The 22,727-nt window shown below is 37.3% G+C and overlaps 1 protein-coding gene across 2 annotated transcripts in view; it reads right to left on the bottom strand.

The window, feature by feature from the left end:
* The window catches only part of DNAJC3 (DnaJ heat shock protein family (Hsp40) member C3), a 35,691-nt gene that overhangs the window by 5,367 nt on the left and 7,597 nt on the right, over positions 1-22,727 (bottom strand). For both annotated transcript variants that reach the window (XM_075199906.1, XM_075199907.1), the window contains exons 2-9: positions 22,592-22,702; positions 21,974-22,098; positions 21,028-21,102; positions 8,606-8,758; positions 7,169-7,350; positions 4,477-4,596; positions 3,091-3,196; positions 2,387-2,507 (exon numbers count right to left, since the gene is read on the bottom strand). In XM_075199906.1, coding sequence (XP_075056007.1) covers positions 2,387-2,507; positions 3,091-3,196; positions 4,477-4,596; positions 7,169-7,350; positions 8,606-8,758; positions 21,028-21,102; positions 21,974-22,098; positions 22,592-22,702 — 993 coding nt within the window. The remainder of the gene's footprint in view (positions 1-2,386; positions 2,508-3,090; positions 3,197-4,476; positions 4,597-7,168; positions 7,351-8,605; positions 8,759-21,027; positions 21,103-21,973; positions 22,099-22,591; positions 22,703-22,727) is intronic.

Raw genomic sequence — 22,727 nt, 5'->3', positions numbered from 1 at the left:
GGCAGAGAGGGATGCAAGTTCTCTGTACAGCGCTGTGGAATTAGTGGCTGGTGATGATGATGATAGAGTCCAAATTATTTTACTACATGCAGCACGGAAAGAAATGGCATAAAAAGGTGGATTCCTCTTGTGAATCACATTATTTAAAGCAAATGGCTGAGAACAGCTGGAAGGAGACGGGATCGGTTCCCATCCATTCATGTGTGTGCAGGTACACCACGCTGCTGCCAAGCCCACTGGATGATTTTGTTGCATTGCGATTTGCCCAGGTATTTTCAAAACTAACAATTTCATTTCTTCCTCATTTTTTTTTTAAATTTATTTATTTATTTTTAACTACCAGAAGTAACTGTTGAGGAGTGGAACCCACCAGATCCAGTATTATGTGATTTCACATTATTTGCAAGCAGTTTCTATTACAGTGACTCTCAAACATTTGTACACTGAGAACCCCCTACAGATGTTTTCTTTCTGCCTGGGAACCCCCAAATGTTTTGTAGCGCTTCACAAATACACTGTGGTTTTTTGGTTGCTCTTGATGCCCAATATATGTAAAACCAATCTTGATGTAATCGTCATATTGTAGCTATTATTGATTGTTTTCTGAGAATCCCCAGGGAACACTTCAAGTACCCCCCTAGGGGTTCCTGGTTGGAAATCACTGTTCTATTCAATGCATACATTAATATTATGACAAATATTAGGTAATGGTAGTTGGACTCAATTATTACAGTAATCAGAATGGGTTAGATAGATTTTTTTACCACAATATAGTTTACATGTGTCAAAATATTCCACAGTGCTGGTCAATGGAGCTACAAATGATGCGACAGAATGTGAATAAAATATTGCCTGAGAACAGAGGCAGACACATAGAACAGCACAGCTCCCAAGATCACAAATAATACATTCAACTATACTGGTCCTATTTACCTAGACTCAAGAAAGATCTTGTGAACAACTCTGTAATAAGTCACAATCTGAAATAATAATCTGAAGGTGACATAAATCCTGTTTTATCCTGACTTACATGCCTATTCCTCAAAGTAGAGCACAGGCTGAGGGAGCTACATTAGGTCTCCCCACATAAACATCTCTCCGACATGACTTAGTGACAGGAAAGAAGAGACATAGTGCTTCTGTAAAAGAACCTATTGTACTGGCTGATAATATTAATAAGTGCACTCTTATCGGCTGGCAGAACAAACACATACAGAAATGGCATCCTTGTTTTGCAAATACACCACATAAAATACTATACATGGCTTGCATACAAAAAGAAAAAGGCTGAAAGCCAAATAGAGATCCATTATGCTCAGATACGATTTGGCATTATGCACACAAATCCCCATGAGTAAGCCAGTCACAATTTTCCTAACGAGAATCAATCAGCTTAAAATTCAAATGTCAATACGACATCTTTCAAATTAGCATATGTAGCAGGCTGTGTGATTTAACCTTTTCGTACAACATCAAGGATCAGGTCCCTGGTGGCACACAGAACCAGCACATCCCTTTTATAGCACAGTCACACAACACATGCTGATGAAAAGGGCTCGTGTTAGGGAGCTGTTAACAGAAACCGTTCCCGCATCATGCTCAGAAGTGTATAGTATGCAATGAGTTTACATCTTTACCAATACCTCTTATGGCTCAAACTAGATAATCAGGAATACCATGACATAGGCAACTCAGAGATGCATCAAATGTATTCTAGACTAACAGAAAGCCTATGGAAATATATTGCACTTTAAGGACTTTGCTTATTTATAAAATATGTAGTCAGGAAGAAATATTTTGAGATTATTTTCATTTTCAAGCATGCCCTCCGGAGAGAGAATGCTGACTATACGCATCCACATCGGTACTCATCTGTGTGTATACCAGGACTGTCCGAGTATTTGTGATTTCTCACAGATAGAGTTTCAAACACAGGTAATGTCAATTTTAATATAATTTTTAAGTGATGTTGAAAGTTGCCGTCTAGGGGTAGCCCAATTATAATATTCCTTTACTATGTCATATCTCTAAGGTTTGCGCATTAATTAAATGAACTCTCTCCTTTCAACTTATTTGCTCTTTGAAACAAATGATTTGGTCATATATTAATACAAGCTGAGCTTTTACAAAAGCTGAATAATGGTTGCCTTGGGAACACCATTGGAACAACTTTAATGTAGACATTGTCCTTTTTAAAAGGCTACCTTTAGCCAAGCAAGCAAATATATGAGAAGAGTTAGCAGTCAGCGCAATTAAAGTAATTACAAGAAGAATAACGTTTTAATAATAATTATCATATGCATAAACAATTATCTGTTTTTTTGGGACATCTGTATCAGTCTTATATTGAAGGTAAAAATAAAACATAAGTGAAAGAGAAAAGTACCTTCTTCATACATTTCTTCTTGTATGTAAGCTTCAGCTCTGTCCTTTAGAGCATTCACATTATCAGATTCCTTCTCCAGAAATTCTGTGCACTCCTTAATGGCTTCAGTAGACTGTTGGTTCTAGAATAAATACATCTACATTTAATATATGCAAGACATTACTGTACAAATATGCTCTGCATTAAAGTAAACGCTGTATTATGCAAATATCTCCCAAAGCGCAGCACTGCTGATTCAATACCACCCTTACTGTCCCTGCAGCTCTATTACAATACAGATAGTGACTAAGTATTTCCTCAACTCCCTCATGAAAACAACAAAGTACACATCTGACAGTATACGTTCGTATAGGACAACGCTGATCATGTCTCTGTGTATGAATCAGACAATACGAAGAGATATCACGCTGAACAGATTTAGTTGCACTTTGCACACCACGGGTATATTATTTACCTCCGAACCAGTCCAGAAATTAGTTGCCCACCTTCTAGAGCACTGGGCAGATTTTATAAGTGCAACAAGTGCAAAACCAAAAAGTGATTTGTGGTGTACACACTTTTCTGGTTAAAAAATATGTCAGCAAAACAGTTGTGTCCAAGCCCGATGCAAATCTCACTTATATTCCATCTCTTTAGCAGTCACAGTTAGGTTGCTTAAATATATGTTTTTTCCGCTACACAAAATAAAAACATCCACCACTTACTTTGGAATAACAGTGACATCTACGTTCCTGGACCAGTGATGAATAATAAGGAACATTTGGTTCCGTTTTCAAAACTCCTCCATATTTACTGATGGCGTCTTCATACCTGCAAGTACATTCCTTCGTCATTCAGTATATTTGTATTACAGTGCATCTAGTTATATGGTCATTAAACTTATTAAAGCATGTAATGTACAGTATGTTCTGCTCAGCGGTGGCATCAGACTGGCACATACAGAATTTTCTTTATTCTTATATTCCAGTGACTATGTGCAGCAGTCTATGCAGGGAAAAGCACCGTATAGGTTACTGGAACAAGAACACACAGGGCCTCGTTTACAGTTAGGAGTAAACTCAGATAAAAGGTGTAAATGTGCACCTGGACAAATCATGCTGTGATGCAATGGTCATAAATGTCATTTCCCTAATATGGCCTTTGTATGTAGCAAACAAGCACTGGGCAGCTTTATTGCAAGAAAGAAAAAATAAAAAGTAAACAAACAAAGCGCAAGTTGGATCCTGTCTAAAAGAAAAAATATCACCGTAGAATTAAAATAATGATATTTCATTTCATTCAAACATCTGCAGTCGATACACGTACAACTAAACAATTAAAAAACTACAAAAATAAACTAGACTACCTATAAGCCTTGATCCGAACCAGTTATAGCCTCAGCTTGTAAAAAAAAAAGTTCTAGCAGGCGGGGTTCAGAGCCGCCAGCAAGACTTCATGAGTCGGTTGTTTCAATGGTGTTATATATCTCCTTGTTACACTAAGGAAGGCTGTATTATTTGAGGGATTGTAACCTAACTAAGTCAATTGTAACTCCAAATAGGAGTGCATTGTGTATTCTACAGAACTCGTTTCCAGTTGTCTATGTCTATCATTTTTTCAGCACGCCTCTACTCGATCAGCCCTCAGGAAGGGACGTGTGTGTTCCAGAGTGGAACACACGCAGATCGTCTCTCAGACATAGACAACTGGAAACGAGTCCTCCTCTCAACATCTACAAGCCGGCCAACTCTTTATTTTCCATCACTGTATATTCACTTATTATGAACATATTCTAAGCAGATGTATTAGCGCTGGTTCACATTTCTATTGTTTTTATTCATTGGTAACAGGTCTGGACAACCTGTATGATTCACAGCAGCTAGCCCTTGACACTTGAGAATGTCAGTGCGCACATACTGTGTTTATTGCAAAATCATCATTTAAAACTACACCTGTCTTATCTAAGAAACTTAATAAATGACATATTAAATAGTATGTAGATATCTTATAAAAGCATTTATTCCTCATTGTCTATTCCTCATTTTCCTGTTTAGAGATAGATTTAGAAACATCGGCAGGTATTTTGTTTTCTTCCATTCAAAACCTCTTACCTTCCTTCTTGTACGAGTTCTTCAGCACTCTGGATCTGTTTACTTAGCTTTTTCACTTGTTTATAGTGTGAGAAACAGTCTTTATGATCTGGATCCAGTTTTAAACACTCCCGGATTTCACTATTAGATACAGGAAACAAGAAGATGTTATTAAGTGCTTTTTCAGGTATAAAATGAATTGATGGATGGAAGGTAAAGACTGTCATATAAGCAGTATGTACTTATATTTTTGATCATATAACAATGGATACCAACCTTATTACTTGCATCTAAAATTGAAGAACAACATTCATAGATATATGCATGAAGTTTCAGGATTAAATACACAAGATATTCATATTCTATACACAGCAGGCTTCCCTGTCTGTAAGCTAACTGAAGAAAACACCAGTGAATCTCTTGAAGCAAAAAAAGGCTAAAAAAAGAGGGGAGAAGAGCGTACAAAGCTAAACAAAATGGGTACGCAATTTCAAACATCTGTTGTTGCCCAGTCTTCTCAATTTTTCTCACTTTCTCATGTTTTACTCCCAACACTGTATAAAAAGAGGACTGGTAAACCATGGACAAGAGGGCATTTATTTCAATCATTATCGACAACCAAAGGCAGCTAAATACAGTCCAGAAGTTTTGAGAATGACACAAGTATTGGTTTTGACAAAGTTTGCCGCTTCAGTGTTTTTAGACCTTTTTGTCAGATGTTGCTATGGTATACTGAAGTAAAATTACAAGCATTTCATAAGTGTCAAAGGCTTTTATTGACAATTACATTAAGTTTATGCAAAGAGTTAATATTTGCAGTGTTGACCTTTTTTTTTTTTTTTTTTTTTTTTAAGACCTCTGCAGTTCGCCCTGGCATGCTGTCAATCAACTTCTGGACACCTATTTTTGCCTAATCAATGCTTGGAGTTTGTCAGAATTTGTGGGTTTTTGTTTGTCCACCCGCCTCTTGAGGATTGACCACAAGTTCTCAATGGGATTAAGATCTGGGGAATTTCCTGGCCATGGACCCAAAATTTCGATGTTTTGATCTCAGAGCCATTTAGTTATCACTTTTGCCTTATAGCAAGGTGCTCCATCATGCTGGAAAAGGCATTGTTCATAACCAAATTGTTTTTGGATGGTTGGGAGAAGTTGACGTTTTGGTACCAATCTTTATTCATGGTTGTGTTCTTAGGCAAAATTGTGAGTGAGCCCACTCCCTTGGCTGAGAAGCAACCCCACACATTAATGGTCTCAGGGTGCTTTACTTTTGTCATGACTCAGGACTGATGGTAGCACTCACCTTTCCTTCTCGTGACAAGCATTTTTCCAGATGCCCCAAACAATCTATAAGAGGATTCATCAGAAAAAATGACTTTACCCCAGTCCTCAGCAGTCCAATCCCTGTACCTTTTGCAGAATATCAGTTTGTCCCTGATGTTTTTCCTGGCTTCTTTGCTGGCCTTCTTGACACCAGGCCATCCTCCATAAGTATTTACCTCACTGTGCGTGCAGATGCACTCACACCTGCCTGCTGCCATTCCTGAGCAAGCTCTGCACTGGTGTTGCCCTGATCCTGCAGCTGAATTAAGTTTAGGAGACGTCCAGGCACTTGCTGGACGTTCTTGGGCGGCCTAAAGCCTTCTTTACAACTATTGAACCTCTCCTTGAAGTTCTTGATGATCCGATAAATGGTTGATTAAGGTGCAATCTTACTAGCAGCAATATCCTTGCCTGTGACGCCCTTTCTGTGCAAAGCAATGATGACTGCATATGTTTCCTTGCAAGTAACCAAAGGTTAACAGAGGAAATTGATTTAAAGCACCACCCTCCTCTTAAAGCCTCCAGTCTGTTATTCTAACTCAATTAGCATGACAGAGTGATCTCCAGCCTTGTCCTCGTCAACACTTTCACCTGTTTTAACGAGAGAATCACTTACCTGATGTCAGCTGGTCCTTTTGTGTCAGGGCTGAAATGCAGTGGAAATGTTGCTTTTGGAATAAAGTTAGGAGGGAAATTAATTGCAATTTATCTGATCACTCTTCATGACATTCTGGAGTATATGCAAATTGCCATCATAAAAACAGGCAGCAGACTTTGTGAAAAATAATATTTGTGTCATTCTCAAAACTTTTGGCCATGACTGTACATGTGAAGTTCAGGCAATCAGAGGTCAAAGAGCGGTCAAAAACCTGGGGAAGCCAAATGCAAGGCAAAAATTTGAATAGATATCAATGAATGCTTAGGTGAACAAACAAACAAGGACTAATCCAGGCCTATGTAGTAGATTGTGTTTATTGGAGCAGGTAATAGAACCAAACAAATACAACTAAGGAGAGACTGCCCATATTAATCTTATAAATGCCACACCTATGATAGCAGATACATACACTGATATTCTCTCTCTCTCTAATAAATAAGTAGTGGTACTGAATGTCCCCTGTTCCTGCTTGTGTGTTTTCAGTTTTTCACTTTCTCCTATTCCTATGTCTGGTTATTATTGTCTGTCCCACCTTTTCCTTCCCCCTTATACCTTGCAACCTGGTAAGGTGCAATGCAATCAAAGCAGTAGGAGAAATGACGATATGACATATATACCAGGCTACTTCATCCACTGAATGTGTGTGTGTGTGTTACAAGATGTCTTATCTGTGACGAGGAAAGAGGTTACTTTGGCAAAGACAGCTCAGTGCATAAACATGGCGCACCCCACCTGAGTGACATCTCGTGGTCTCCCAGCTCATAATATATGTGGCTGACTTTGTAGAAGGCTCCTGTATTATCACTCTTTAGCTTGGAGGCTGCTTTCAGGTCACTGATGGCTTTTCCAGGCTCTCCTTGATTGATGTAGCATTCAGCTCGCAGCTCTCGAACCTCTGCATCCCACACGCATGTCTCAAAGAATATAAATAGCTTTATTCACCTATGCAAAGCACTTACAACATTTCATCATATTACTGGAGGATAGGTCAGCATAAGACTCAAAAACAAATGTAACCCCTTAGTCTGCTAGCAGTTACAATAACTTCTGACACTCAGTAAGAAGCAATCTGACAAAGACTGCAGAAAACATTGAGACATAAACAAGAACAACAAATCTAAAGAGTTTTTCCCCCTTCAGTTCATAAAAAAAAATTAAAGACTAAACTTAATAGAATAAGCTAAATCTTCTTCACATTTTTTATGATAACACACGCTAGTTGCCGTTCTATTATCAGGCTGAAGATTAAAGAGTGTATAACAATGCCATATCCATTACAGTGCTATGGATTTATCTGATGATACATAGAATAAGCACAAAATATAGTACTCTATCCATGCACTGACATCAAAACACACACAACTTGTGGCACTTTAGCATGCCATTTTACTAATTACGTTTTTCAAATAAACTCAGAAGAAGAAATAAAAAAATCCTACATGGTTATTGATGATCACTAAAGTAATTATATACTGACGAATGCAAGTTATGTGAGAGTTAAACCGAGATAAAAAGAGAACTTCTAAGTAGGCAGGACTCGATTTAGAGGAACATCTTACGATTAAAGACATTGCAGAGACTATTAGCTATAATGTGGCATAAGCAAACACCATGAAGCACTAGGCACCACGTATAATTATATAGCAAAAGTCCCAGTTTTATCAGGAGCAAGGAGGAATGTGATTAATGGATTATGGAACTACCTAGGTGGATGGGTGCATGCTTGTGAATATCAGGTATTATGATAAATCAATGGTCCTTGTTTTTCCATTGTGAACGATAACAAGTACACAGTTACCCCATTGCACTGTGGCAAAAAGGGAGTCAAAATGTGAAAAAAGTAATTTTTTAGTTGCCATGAAACTCCTTAAATATACGATGACCATGGTACGAAGTTTAAAGTTTCATTTTTCTTGCTTCTTACATATTAGCCATCATCATTACTGTTCTCTATTTAAAATAATAAAATAAACCACCTGTAATTTGGAAAGTTCTGTTTTCTTTCACTGAGGTTTCAAATGGTCAAATACAATTGCAGACTTGTCAACCACATGAGCAATATAAATCAGTAGAATTGCATGTACATATAGAGCAGTGTTTATATAATATTGGGTCACAAACACTATCATTTAGTCAGAACACATAATTGCAATATAGAGGTCCACTTACCTCCAAAACGAAATTTAGGAAGCCTTCTGCACTTGTGTAATCTTTTTGTTTGTAGGCAGCCATTCCTTCTGCACGCATACGTTGAATTTCATCAGATTTTGCCAGTTGAGAGGTGGCTTCTTTCTCTTCTTGTTCACTTGGGTTAGACTTAAGCTTTAATAAAATTAAAAGTTCAGACTTAAAAAAAAAATAATAAATAAATTAAAAAAAAAAAAAAAAGGCAGTACCTCCAGACTAGGGTGTAAATTTTAAACAGAAAACTTGCATGCCACATGATTTGCTCAGGTCAGACATTTACTTCCTTTTATATGGAGTATATCAAACCAGGTGCTTCAGGCAACACTTAACTGTTTTGGTGGCACCATCAAACCTAGGGTACAAAAAAGTATTATGGCAATACCACTGACCCATAGAAAAAAAAATGTAAAAAAAACCATGCAGAGCCATGGCTTCTCAGAGGGAGAACAGAGAACCAGAGGAAGAGGGTAGAGGTATAGGTAGAGGGTGGGAGAAAACCCAACAGGGGGTGAGAGGAGACAGCAAGAGTACCAATAGAAACTTTCCCTCCAGTGGAATATCAAACACAGAGCCTGCATTTGTAAAGACGTGCCCTGGCATCAGGGGTTGAATTCCAGCTAAAGAAGCATTAAGAGTCCAGATATTTGAATCATTCATATAAATCTAATTGGCAAAAAATTATTAACTTCTCAGATTGTACATTATTTTGCATGCAGTGTGTAATGATGCAATTAATGGTCTCAAATTTAATAGTATCCCAAATGCAAATGTCACATTTATCTGGTATTATTTTTACTCTACATATATTTTGGGACTTTTTACTGTGAAAGTTCAAATTTCCTCTGATGCATCAGTCCCCAACTTGGATACATATGACAACCTAATTTAAAAGCAATATCTTTCGTACAAAAATGTACAGAAAAATAAATTTTTCCTGACTGTCACGATTCTAAACTACACGCATCAGGCAATTTTATTATAAAAAATTCTTCTAAGCAATAGGATCTTTACGTGTGCAATTAGCTTAAGAATCACTAGGACCTCACTCAAATCATAAGCCAATATAACCTACAATTCTAGTATAAAAACCACTGTGGCCATGACATGTGCGAACGAAAAGTGACATATATTAAAACATTTCTTTAAACAACCAAAAGGGTACATATAAAATGTTAAACAAATCTGAACATACAATTATGTAGGCAATGTGACAATTATTCTGGCAGAAAAATGGCATCCCGCTTGCTAGAGGAAGAGAAGCAGCTCTGGTGCTCAGCAGGATTACATTGCTGCACTGAATCATGAAAATAATAAAGAATGCATCAGTCTTTTCTCCAACACATTCAACGTGTGTTCCGGGAAAGAAAAAAAAAAAAAAGAAAGAAAGAAAAGAAAAGAAAAATAATAATAATAAAAAAAATATTGATGTCTTAATCGGAATGACTGAATTTAAAGTGGTGATTCAGTTCTGAAAATTCAAATTAAAAGCTAAACTTGAGAATGTGCAAACACACCTATCATGATAGCAAAACAAAAGGGACAGGCGAGGTAAAGAGACATCTATATTTAAAAGTATATTGTCACAGGTAGCATTGCTAAACCTGTGTAATACATTATAGGTTACATTCACATGGCCAGGCTAACATATCACTTTTGTACACAGAATAGAGCTATTCTGTTACAGTTTATGGTGTGCAAATTATGCAGCATCTGGGGCTATTACAATGCCTGTGCTATGTGAATTAGGCAACACAGCTCAAACATATATGAAAGCAGGAATAGATAACTTGTGGTTCCTCAAGTGATGTTACTTAAAGACGTTTCATCTACACATAGCAGCAATTTTATGAGTTGAAGCAATCAATTTATTACACAGGTCTGCAACCAAAAAGCTGTTTTCATAATTTTATCTGATTCTTATGTTTTTTTGGTGCGCTGAATTCGAAAACGACCACCGTTTTTTCCTGGGACGTTAGGTTTTTTCACAATCGAAATGTGTCTTGGTCAAACAGGTAGCTGGAAACCGCTAAATTTCAAATTCATCATACTTGGGGGAAAAAAACTGAACATGGAAAAACAAAATTTATTTTCACTGCCAGTGCTCCCAACAACATGAAAATACATGTTTATTGGTCCTGATGGTGATCACTGCATTTTTGAGTGTGCTTGGCTTGCTAGGGCCTGCCCAGACATGTTCTTTCATGCATTAACTTGTTCTCTGATTCCTCCACAATCTTGTATTTCATTTCAGTCGTCATCCTGCTATTGTCTGAGTGGACAATTTGTTGATAGAAGGTACATCCTTTGCATGGTACAGACATCGGGAAAAAGACTTTCTGTCTTACTTTTTTCATGAGGGCAATTTGGTGTTTTGCTCTGATATAGAGGGGTTGATGGCTCAGTTCCACATTCAGTATGATTCTTCTGAATGGAGGCTTTTCATTGACTCTTTCAAAAGAAGCTTAAAAGCAGTTTTACTTCACAATGGTGGCCGTTATGCGTCCATTCCTGTTGCTCATTCGGTGTACTTGAAGGAGACTTATGAGAACTTGGAGTTGGTACTCAAGAAAGTGGGTTATCAAAACCAAAACTGGTTGGTATGTGGGGATTTAAAAGTATTGTGTATGCTGCTGGGACAACAGGCTGAGTACACCAAATACCCTTGTTTTCTATGTTTATGGGACAGTAGAGACCGACAAAAATTACTGGAAGCAAAAAAATTGGCCACCAAGAAGTCTAGTTGTTGGTGAAAAGAATGTTCTCAGAGATACATTGGTACTCCCTGAGGTTTTATTACCACCACTCCAAATAAAATTAGGATTAATGAAGCAATTTGTTAAGGCACTTCCCAAAGATAGCGAATGCTTCAAGTACTTGGGATCCAAGTTTCCAGGTTTAACGGAGGCAAAACTGAAAAAGGGGGTTTTTGTTGGCCCAGATATTAGAAAACTCATATCCGACAAAGACTTCATCAGTTCAATGACTCCAACTCAAAAAGAAGCGTGGGTTGCCTTTACTGTGGTCATAAAAAACTTTTTGGGAAACCAAAGGGACTCAAATTACAAGGAAATGGTGGAAACAATGTTGAAAGCGTTCCACAAGCTTGGATGCTCCATGAGCTTAAAAGTCCATTTTCTCAACTCACACCTTGACTATTTTCCTGAAAATTTGGGAGCAGTGAGTGAAGAGCAGGGAGAACGTTTCCATCAAGATATAAAAGAAATGGAAAGAAGGTATCAAGGGAAATGGAATGTTACGATGATGGCTGACTACTGCTGGATGTTGTACAGGGATCTTCCGGAAGACACCTACAAGAGGAAAAGCTCAAAAAGAAGTTTAGAGTTTTTAAAAAAAAGACGATTTCACAAGCAATCTACTTGAGTGTGGTGTTAATTTTGTTGTCACCTGTGCAAATGAGTTAATATTTTTCATGTAAATAAAATATTTGCGTAAAGAGATTTTTTTTAAACGATGACCACCCGTTTGTTCGAAAACCTGACGTCCCAGGACAAAACGGCTGTTATTTTTGGATTCAGCGCACCAAAAGAAGTAAGAATCAGTCACTAAACCAAAACAGCTGTCCAAAAATTTTTTTTTTGCAGACCTGTGTTATCTACTAGTTAAACTCAGTTGGGCATCAGTAACTAAGTAAAAAAGGGTTTAGCCAGTAAAAAAGTCTACACTGTGTGTGATGTTACAGCTCCCATTTTACTAACAATATAGTCTGCATCTCAGCAACCTGTATAAACTGCAAAGTGCTGCACAGACAGAACACAAATACACATAAGGGGTGCGGCTCTCACAGTAAATTGTAGCTGCCCGAATATTACCTGCGTAATGAAAGGTTAAGTTGTTTAAGCAGACATTGTTTAGTAAGGATGCTGTCTGTACATGCTTTTTCATATCTTCACACACATCAATATCCTATTACAGGTTTGCATGATTCTATGCCTAATATTTTGCACACTCTACATGAGAAGACTTATTTTACACTCCTCTGCATGGTGAATCAGGGAACTTGTCATACTCATATGAAATGTGGCTTAAATGATAAACTTAAGAGTCTTGGGGCTAGATTTACTAAGCTGCGGGTTTGAAAAAGTGGGGATGTTGCCTATAGCAACCAATCAGATTCTAGCTCTTATTTATTTAGTACCTTCTGCAAAATGCCAGCTAGAATCTGATTGGTTTCTATAGGCAACATCCCCACTTTTTCAAACCCGCAGCTTAGTAAATCTAGCCCTTGGTCTTTAGTAACCCACACAATAGAATCCAGACTTTATATGGTTGATATAAATGCAACTGGCAGGCAGAAATCTGGAGGCCCTTGATAGGGTGGTCATACCACTCTGTGCATTCTTCATACTCTAGGAGGTTCACAATTGATTCACAAACAACTAGATTTTATAATGGAGCAAAGCTACTTTGTTCGAATGCCATAATAGACTTCCCACAATTTATACTTCTTGCAGTATAAATTAACCCCATATTTTTTATAAAATTCTAAAAAAATAAATAAATAAAAAAACAGGGGGGTAAATTTAAGATCATCAGATCCATAGACACCAACAATATGTATTGGTGATTTAAATAATGTCTTGAATGGAAGAGATGGAAGAGTGGACAAGTAAAATTGAAGAGGCACAATTATGACTCCTGGAAACTTGATTTGAAAAATTACAGAAATTGGTCTAATTCACTCGTGCCACATTCGACGCCCTAGGGCCAACAAATCATTGTGCCTCTCTGAGTCACGTCCCAACCTCTCCAGAATTAATGTATTTCTCACTTCTTTGGTCGAGGTTAAAGTTGAGTAAAAATTTTACTGCTACCGGTGGAACTTTCCCTATGCAAAGGTGAAAGTACCAGGAAACTCAACCCCTTTTGGCTTACACAAATAGGGAGGCATGATCTTTAACAGAGGGAAAGATACTTCTCCATGTATGCGCAGATTGTGAGACCACCTATATTATGGGTCACCTTTGAGGGACATCCTTATAGCAAGAGTAGTAAGATTCAAAAAGACCTCTAGCGTAAAGAAATAGGGCTGCAACAACCATGCAATGTTTGAGATAAGAGTATATTTTGAACCCCAGAGTGGATTTGTGTTTTGTGTTTCTCCTTGCTGTCAACACAGAAGAACTGGACAGATTTCCTAGTAGAAACAAAGTGGTGGATGCTATTCCCTTTATGTTCCCAGGGTGCTGGAGACTTATGAGCAGGGCCTCCTTCCTCCCTCAATATCTTAGGCTTTATTAGTCATAATATCTAAGCCATTAAAGATCCACTGTACCCAGACTCTTAGGGGGAGGGGGGGGGTTCAATTATGCACAAAGTGCCTCCGGATAGGTTGCGAAGGCATTCCAAATTACCACAACATGATGGATTTCTCTTCGACCCTCGCCCCCACCATCATAGGGGTGCAAGGAGAAATCCACAATGTTGTAGAATTGTAGTACCGGGAAAAAATGCACTGCCGCAATGTTCAGAGGAACATCCCGGCTAATTGACTTCCGCCCTTTTAACTACAGATGTTAAAGGCTTATAGAAAAAGATGTAATCTCCCATTTTAATAAAGGGATCTTGAGTATTATATCACCTGAACCAGGCAGGTTTCATGCCTGGGAATTTTTCCATTATTTAACTGAGAATAATGGAATGACAATGAATAATGGTTAAACATGAACACAGCAACAAAGCTGTAGAGGTGGGCTCAACTCTGCAGGAGCTTTTGATGCAGTAGAATGGCGTAACTCTGGGAGATCATTCATATCTTTGATTTATAAATGGGGTCAAGCTACTTTATTCAGCAGCAGTAGTATGATTCTGAACTCATGGCTTTGTTTTCTCTATCTCCAGCATTTTTCACACTGCCAGTCAAACCTTCAGTCTGCTTCATCAGGGGAGACCCAAATATTAAAGGATTAATAGTTGGAGACAAGCTTACATTACATACATAGTATATGCTTTTATTTTTGGTGAATGCTCAGTGCTTCTTCAGATACGTATTTCTAAGGGGGGGGGGGGGGGGGGGGGAGTGGTCCGTACACCCTAATTTCCAACTATATTAAAAGGTGGCTGAAAATACAATACACAAACCAAAATACATATGCAGGTGCACAATTTACCACTAAGAACGTATTTATATAAATAATTAGAGACAGATAAATGTAAAACTCTGTAGTGATATAAACTCTATAAATATAACCTCTAAAAAAGCATCATGTTTTTTCTAGAAGTAGTATTGATAGGAACAAGACTGCTCTAATTAAACACTTAAGGATAGATGGGTGGGAGTGTGTGCCAAAAAAAAGGCAGCCACCACTTTCAAAATGTATAAGTTTCCAATCAGGGCAGTCTGGTTCCTACCAATACTATTTGCAAGTTCTCCAAAGTAACTGCAGCTTAGACAAGCTTTGGGTCTCAGATTAAGAGGGAAGAGTTTTTTTATTACCCTTGCCCATCTAAAGATGCTCCTATAGAAAGCTAGACCACATAAATTACATGTGTTCTTGCTGGGAAAGTCCTACTCTGATGATCTTAGGAAGCAGGCCTGGGTAAATGTTATTAAGAATAGTTTGTTATACAAGATGTGCACTGGAACCCACAACATGCATCAGATATCAGCAAGTGCAATTATATATATCGCATACCTTTGTGATTCCATTTGCAACTATTTTTTACACTAAATTACCATGTCTCTGATGAGCTTGCAAACAGGAATCATATAGGATTTCTTTTTCTGGATATAACTGAAATGAATCTGTCATTGCTTCCTATATATACACTCAACAAAGTACAGTAACCACATGCGATTTCTACCTCCATGTTACAAAGTAACCATCTGTATAATTTATAAAAACCTGAATAAAAAGAAATTGGAATCTAATTTATAGATCCATTGGGAGTTGTTTTCTGGGTCAGTCTGGCAAATATCACAAAACCTAACAACTATATTTGGACTTTTGTAGTTACTGCATTATTTTTACTCGAACCTTAAATTTGCCCGGTTTTATTATACAATGTTCAGACAAAGGGAATCCTTGCACCAGAAAAAAAAAACAGGTTTAGAAACCCTACTATGGATTTCCAATGAAGCAGATAATCCATAAAACTAGGAATTTATCAAACATTAGTCATTAGTGCTCATTTATTAACATTTTGGTGTTAAATTTGCACTGAACCACAGCAACCAATCAGTTTTATCTGCCTAGTGCGAGTTAGACAATGAAAACAAGTGTCTAATTTGTTGCAATAAGATAAGAGTTAATTTTTCAATGCAAGGTTAGTAAATGAGCGCTTGTGAACAAGTATGCAGTGGGTAACCCAGAAAATACCTCATCATCATCTTGTGTGTTATGCTTTGATTGGTAACAATAAAACTCATTTGATGTGAGAACTAAAACTTATTGTAAAACTAGAATAGAATAGATTTCCATTACAATACCCCACAGAGTGAGTGACATTGTGCAAAGAACATTCAGGGAGCCATTGGCAACAAAGACTACCCTGTACAACATAAATTTCAAGTATGAACAAGCCTTTGCCACAAGCAGCTTAGATGTGATAGCTGGGTGATGTGTGGGCGAGAAAGGACCTATTATGCCGATGGCACTTTAGTGACTCCATAGTACCAGTGCCACTCAAAACCAGCTTGAAACAGAATAATCAATATTATTGTTGGAGGAAAAATAAAGTAGAACAAAGTTTTTATTTGTAGATGGACATCTTATTGTTCCCTACATGTGTTCCTGCAGAACAGAAATGTTCTGTATCAGGTCTACAATTACAAAGAATGCTTCAATCCATTCTTTTCATTAGATAGTCTTTTCATAAGAACCCAAACACAGTTATATATAACAAAGTAATGTGGGATAGCAAGCAATAGCGGAACATATTTTGTTGGCAGTGCCCCTTTTTCCATTAAAATGTTATAATTTATTCATGACAAATATTTCCCAAATATGTTGGCTCACAATCCTTAGGTAATATGAAAAGTAATAAAATAAACCTCCAACAATAAGAGCATAATTTGATTTTCAACACTCTGTCATAAATACAAATCTTAACAGCATCTATAATTGGATCTGTGACAATACTTAGAGACCTTTTTTCACTACAGGTCATTTGAAATAAGAGACTTCTAAGACTACGCCTTATCACTAGGACACTCTGCAGCATTCCGCAGAATAAATCTAACCTACCAACTTATGTGCTAGTGCCATCTGCTGGAAAAGCATGGGAGATACTTTGTTTTTGGCATCGGCTAAAAATGTAAATCAACAAAAGTTGGGAAAAGAACAGTTTTATTATCTAGAATTCATTTTTAAAAAAAATATTATTAATATTCTACCAGTGGGGAAAAATTAAATACTTTGTTCTTACATTAATAATAATATAGTAAGGGATGCATTAAAGGCCCCATTTAGAGCAAAGCATGTAAAGTGGCAGGTTCTAGCTCAACTCTAAATTGCAGTATAAAAAGGAAAGAAAATCTCCAGTAATTGTGTGATACAAGCAAAAGATGCCAGTATTTTACCTATATGCAAATATAAAACTGCATCTGCAGCCCTTGCTTTGCAACATGGTATGTCCAGGAGAAAATTTACGAATTTTATTCTTTGCTTCACTTTTAACTCTAAACGAAGTCCTGAACGATTATAGACACCACAAACAAAAGTCTCTTTGTTAGCAGACTGTACTATAGCACTGAAAAAATTGCGGAAACGCAAATAAACGTGTTTGGTGATTGAAGGATTCTAAGATCCTCTGTATAACATTGCAGACACCACTTTCCTAAGAGTGGGATAAACACCTCACAACCAAATTAGTGCACTCATGAGACGTTCCATTTATACATTAACATGTTTTTGTGGGTGTGGTAGGGTTTCCCAGCTATTATAAACACCGACGAAAATATCACAATGACTACAACACAACACCGCTTATGTAAAAATAGCGACCATGTAAGTGACAAGTAGTATTTGCGGCACCTGTATAATGTAATCCAGGCTGTGGGTCCGACCATTGCCGCTTTAAAATGGCATTTTGGATTAGGACCATTAGAAATCATTTGTTAGCGTCCATGTTCTGGAAAGTCGCTTATTACATTTGTAGGGAATTGAAGGTGCTGCAAATACTACTTGTCACTTACATGGTAAATCACTGTTTTAACATTACCGGTGTTGTAGTCATTGTGATATTTTCGTCTGTGTCTAGTGTGTCGGCTTTATATGAGCCGAGAAAATGACTATCGCCGTATTTTTGGGGACTATTATGTTCCTGAAAGAACAGGATCTTTCTTCTGTCTGGCGAATTAAGAACTCTATGGGACTTTATATGCTCCAAATGGAAGCAACAAATGTACTGGACAAGTTAAAAACATACACAGGGTTACACAGACATCTATATATATACACAAGTGGGTGAGGTGTACATTTGAATCAAGTGGTAACGGATATCCTGTACATAGATTTATGGCTCAGTTTTTCTAGGTATTAAATATTTGATCTACAGAGATAGAAACTTGGAATTTTTTATTTATTTTTTAAACCCAAAAACAAACTATTGATATGACAGATTTGTTAGTATCTTTTAGGTAGATGTTGTGGAGAATATTAGCACTATATTATATAATTTATTTTCTCCCATGTTAAACAGCACTATCACTACTAGTGTATTACTTATGGGCATTACGGATAGAGGAAATTACTTGTACTGGTTGATTATTATGCCCATGATTAGTAATAATGTCCAATTAGTGTTACTGCTGGCATATTATTCGCCACTACTTTTATTGGTGGCTTATTGCGGACATATTACTACAATTACTGCTACTGCCTTACAGACGAGTGAGCATTGGTATTACTGTTGGTATACTTATCCCTGCTTAAGCTGTCTGGTTGTTCACACGCATCCTCATGAAAATCCCCCAACACCAGTGACTCACGGTAATGGAGTCGCCCTGCGCACCACTGGCGATGCCCAGTCAGTTGGAGTGAAATATTAAGAAAATATATTCTTATTGTTTATTTATACAAGTAAATGACTCAGGGTTCCCAAAATCAATCAGCACTGTTATATAGTATACTTCTGTTAGGTTTGATTATATGCATTTCTATGTCATTCTTTCAAAGATCTCTACTCATTTACCTCTACAACTATAGCACATCTGATTAACATTTTTCTTAATGATGCGCAACTATATCCTTACCAAGTAAATCTCCCTGTTGCAAGTACTAAGTAAAATGAGTGGGTGAAGAGACATTCTGCAGCTGCCTGTCCTCATTCCCAGTAATTGTCTAGTGATGGACCTTCTTTCCTCCAGGTGTCACTTTTGATCTGTTGACATTCTGCAGGTCTGAAAAGGGTTGTGTGACCTACATGTTTTACAACAGATATTGCTCACAACTAACAGTGACATGCTTAATGGAGTATTTTTACCTTAAGATATTGAATTTTCCCCATAGTAATCTGTTATTTTGAAGAGTTCAGTGATCTTCGCATCTGTCTGTGATTCTATTATGGCTCATTCAAACAGTTTTCATTTTGGTCTATTCCTGTTTGTTTCCTTATTTAGTTTTTTTTAAAAAAAAATTCTGGTATGAGTACAAGACCAGAACAATTGCATAAACAAATTATCTCACAAAGTAGTAGCAATGATTTTCATGTAAGTAAGTAACTCCTGTTAATAACATTTGTGGCATTGCATCATTTCTAAGTAGGTTTCCTAAATTGGGTATACGGTATTCTATCCAAAGAATATTATTTCTCTGTATGTTTAATGCTAGTTCATTCAACAGGCACAATATTAAAATTATTGTGAGACACAGGAAAAGGTTTCCTTGGCTGTGCCGTTTTGAACAAAGCATCATTATGACATGGGAATACACATTGCTTGAACAGCTATATAAAACCTCTTCCCATGCCGAAGCCTGGTGGTCCAATGCCCAGGACACCTGTGGCTCAGCTGCTACTTATATATGTTGCCACAGTATATATTGCCTCTCCAGACATAAATGTGGAGAGCAGTTTAAAAGTATACAACGAAGTCCAAACCAAATGGTTGCTGGTATAGTAAACTAGACAAGCCACATCCATTCAATAAAGTGGGTTAACTATCATTCAATGCAGACAGAGTACCTTAAAACTGTTCTAGGTCAGAGGACAAGCTAACAACATAAAATGATCCAATTAACTGGTGAACCCTAGTGTATCCACCCTTTCCTCCCTCTCTAACTGGTGAACACAGATTACCCCCATTTATCTACTTAAATCTCAGTATGCTGATTATCAGCATCATCAGCTATTTATATAGCGCCACTAATTCCACAGCACTGTACAGAGAACTCTCACATCAGTCCCTGCAACATTGGGGCTTACAGAGTAAATAACACACACACACACACACACACAGATACTACGGTCAAGTTGATAGACAGCCAATTAACCTACTAGTATGATTTTGAAGTGTGGGAGGAAACCCGCGCAAACACGTTGTATTCTAGGGAGCTATGTGGATTGGAACTGCATTGTTGACTACCTTGTTGATGTGCCGAAGTACAGGAATGCAAATATACCGCTTTCATATATAATAATGTTCTACATTAAACTGATCCAGTATTTAAAGGAACTGGCTGCAGCTAATGAACATGAGTCAGCAATAACTGACGGGCTGGTTCCATTAGCCTAGCTCTGGCTGCAGGCGGACTCCAGAGCCAAGATAAACGCTCAGCTCCCGGAACCCTTGCTCCGGTGATTTTTCACAAGCTTCAACTCGAGTTATTAACAAATAAAAACAAGTGTAGTGTCCATTTTAAATAAAGGTATTAGATTTGATGGAATCTAATCAATGTAAACTGGATATAAATATTAGTGAAATTTTACATTTAATTTTCAAAAGTTTAAGCCAACTGAAAGACGAGCTGCTCCACTGTAATACAGCACTGATACATTACATCTGCTCTGGAGCATAGTAAAAAATTACAGGCACCAGAGGAGAAGACCCAGCTATTACTGTATTCCACCTTGTGAGAACTCAGAAACTGTTTCTGTACTTCATACACCAAGACAGCTCTTCCAAAGATGTTCCAGCTGCTTTACAAAACAGCTAATCAAGAAAAAACGGTATATTCCATATATTGTTTCTCCACACACAGCTATACATACAAATAGGGAATGCAGAAGTGAGGAAAAAAAAGGAGCAGATACAGACAAATATTGCAAGCAACAGGAAAATGCGCCATCTAGTGGTTTTTTACTGAATAAAAGACAATAACTACAGAAAATGATTCAAAGCTCAAATGTACAGTAACCTTTACCATCAGCTTTAATGAAACTGTACTGTAAGGTAAACAATAAACGTCTGTTAGTTGCTATGCAGATTTTCACTCTTTATAACTTACCACTTTTTTAAAGTCTTCCTCTGCTTCATCCAATTTCCCTTGTTTCAACAATAACTGCCCTCGCTGTAATCTTGCCTGCAAAAAATAAAACAGATATAGAAGGTAAAAAAAGGAAAAAGGCAAGTGCAACCTCTTCTTCTAACAATAGCCTCCAATACCACCGCTATGCTGATGATCTATAATCATTCTCCAACTCTCCGCTTCTCTACTGTCTCATGTGACCAACGATCTTGTTGCTATTTCTAAATGGATGTGCTAACGTCAATAAGAGCTCAACATGTCTAAAACGGACTTTGCTATTTCTTGCCCCCGCTGCCAATCCTTTCTAGATGCCGCAAGACAGATATTTCTCAGACGCTGCTGCACTACACAACTCTGCAAATCCCTACACTGGCTCCTCATATCTTCCAGAATCCAAATAAAATCACTCCCAACACCACACCACCCCTTATACAAGACAGCTCATCCCGGAATACTCTCCCTCCACCTAAAAGACCTCCTGTGCCGCCAGCCACCTATCTGGTCATACTCTCCAGCGGCCTTTAAATGCTCTATCTTGTTCCCCTATTTTATGTATGGTCTGTTTCCCTCACTGTGTGCCTCTATTGAGCACTATTGCACCTTGCAAATCAATTAGAATTAATAATAGTTTAAATTTTAAGTCTAAGACATAGCTAAAGCCTTACGTTTGTCCCCTGCATTCTTGAATTATTGTACTGTATGATGGGATACATCACAGAGCAGGACTACAGATTGTGTACAATATATAGGAGAGTGATATGCATCCACATCACATATTATAGTCACAATCAGCAATACTTGAAAACTCTTAAGTTCTGTTTCACATATTAAAAGGTCTAAACCAACTGAAGAGGAGCTTATAGGCAGAAAAATACTTTAGGAGCTGGTTCCTGCCCTGCAGTTAAGCTTTAGAAGCGTTACGTACTGATGTGAAGTCGGGTTTCAGCTCAATCACACGACTTAAATCAGGAATTGCGGCTTTAGACTTGCCCATGGCCAGATATGCTGTTGCTCTTCTGTAGTATGACAGGTAGTTATCTGGGTCTCCATCTAATAATGCAGGAAAAACAGAAAAACACTGAGTTGGCATCAAGCATTGCATAAACTGTAAAGGAGAACACATTAACCTATGTGTGCAGAGATACTGCAGAAATAAAAGGAAGTGAAAATATACTTAGGGTAATGCAAGATAGAACAGCAGAGATTGCCTTACAGCCATATATATATATATATATATATATATATATATATATATATATATATATATATATATATATATATATATATATATATATAAGACTAGTCTGTCAGAATAACCACTTTATAAATGTTTAAGGAGAGGATAAAAATGTATGTATAAAGTGGAATAATCACAATGGCTTATGTTCTGCAAACGGAAAAATTATCAAGATTATTATAATATTATATTTGATGTATAGAATACACATGTAATAAGTTTTTATATTTACTGAAACTGCCCTATATAACCCCCACGGGACAGCAGAGACATATGCCTAGCTAAAGGTGTAAGCAAAATACTCACCAATAGCTGAATGAAAATGAGATAACGCATCTGCGAGCTGTCCAGCCGCTAACAATTTTTTCCCCATTTCAAGATGCTTGTCAACATCTGCATTTATCCCACATTCCACTCCTGTGAGAGAAAATAAGAATGTTCA

Source organism: Mixophyes fleayi, chromosome 2, assembly GCF_038048845.1.
Source record: "Mixophyes fleayi isolate aMixFle1 chromosome 2, aMixFle1.hap1, whole genome shotgun sequence".
Taxonomy (NCBI): domain Eukaryota; kingdom Metazoa; phylum Chordata; class Amphibia; order Anura; family Limnodynastidae; genus Mixophyes; species Mixophyes fleayi.
The sequence above is the reverse complement of the archived record's forward strand: the minus strand, read 5'-3'. Positions and strand labels throughout refer to the sequence as shown.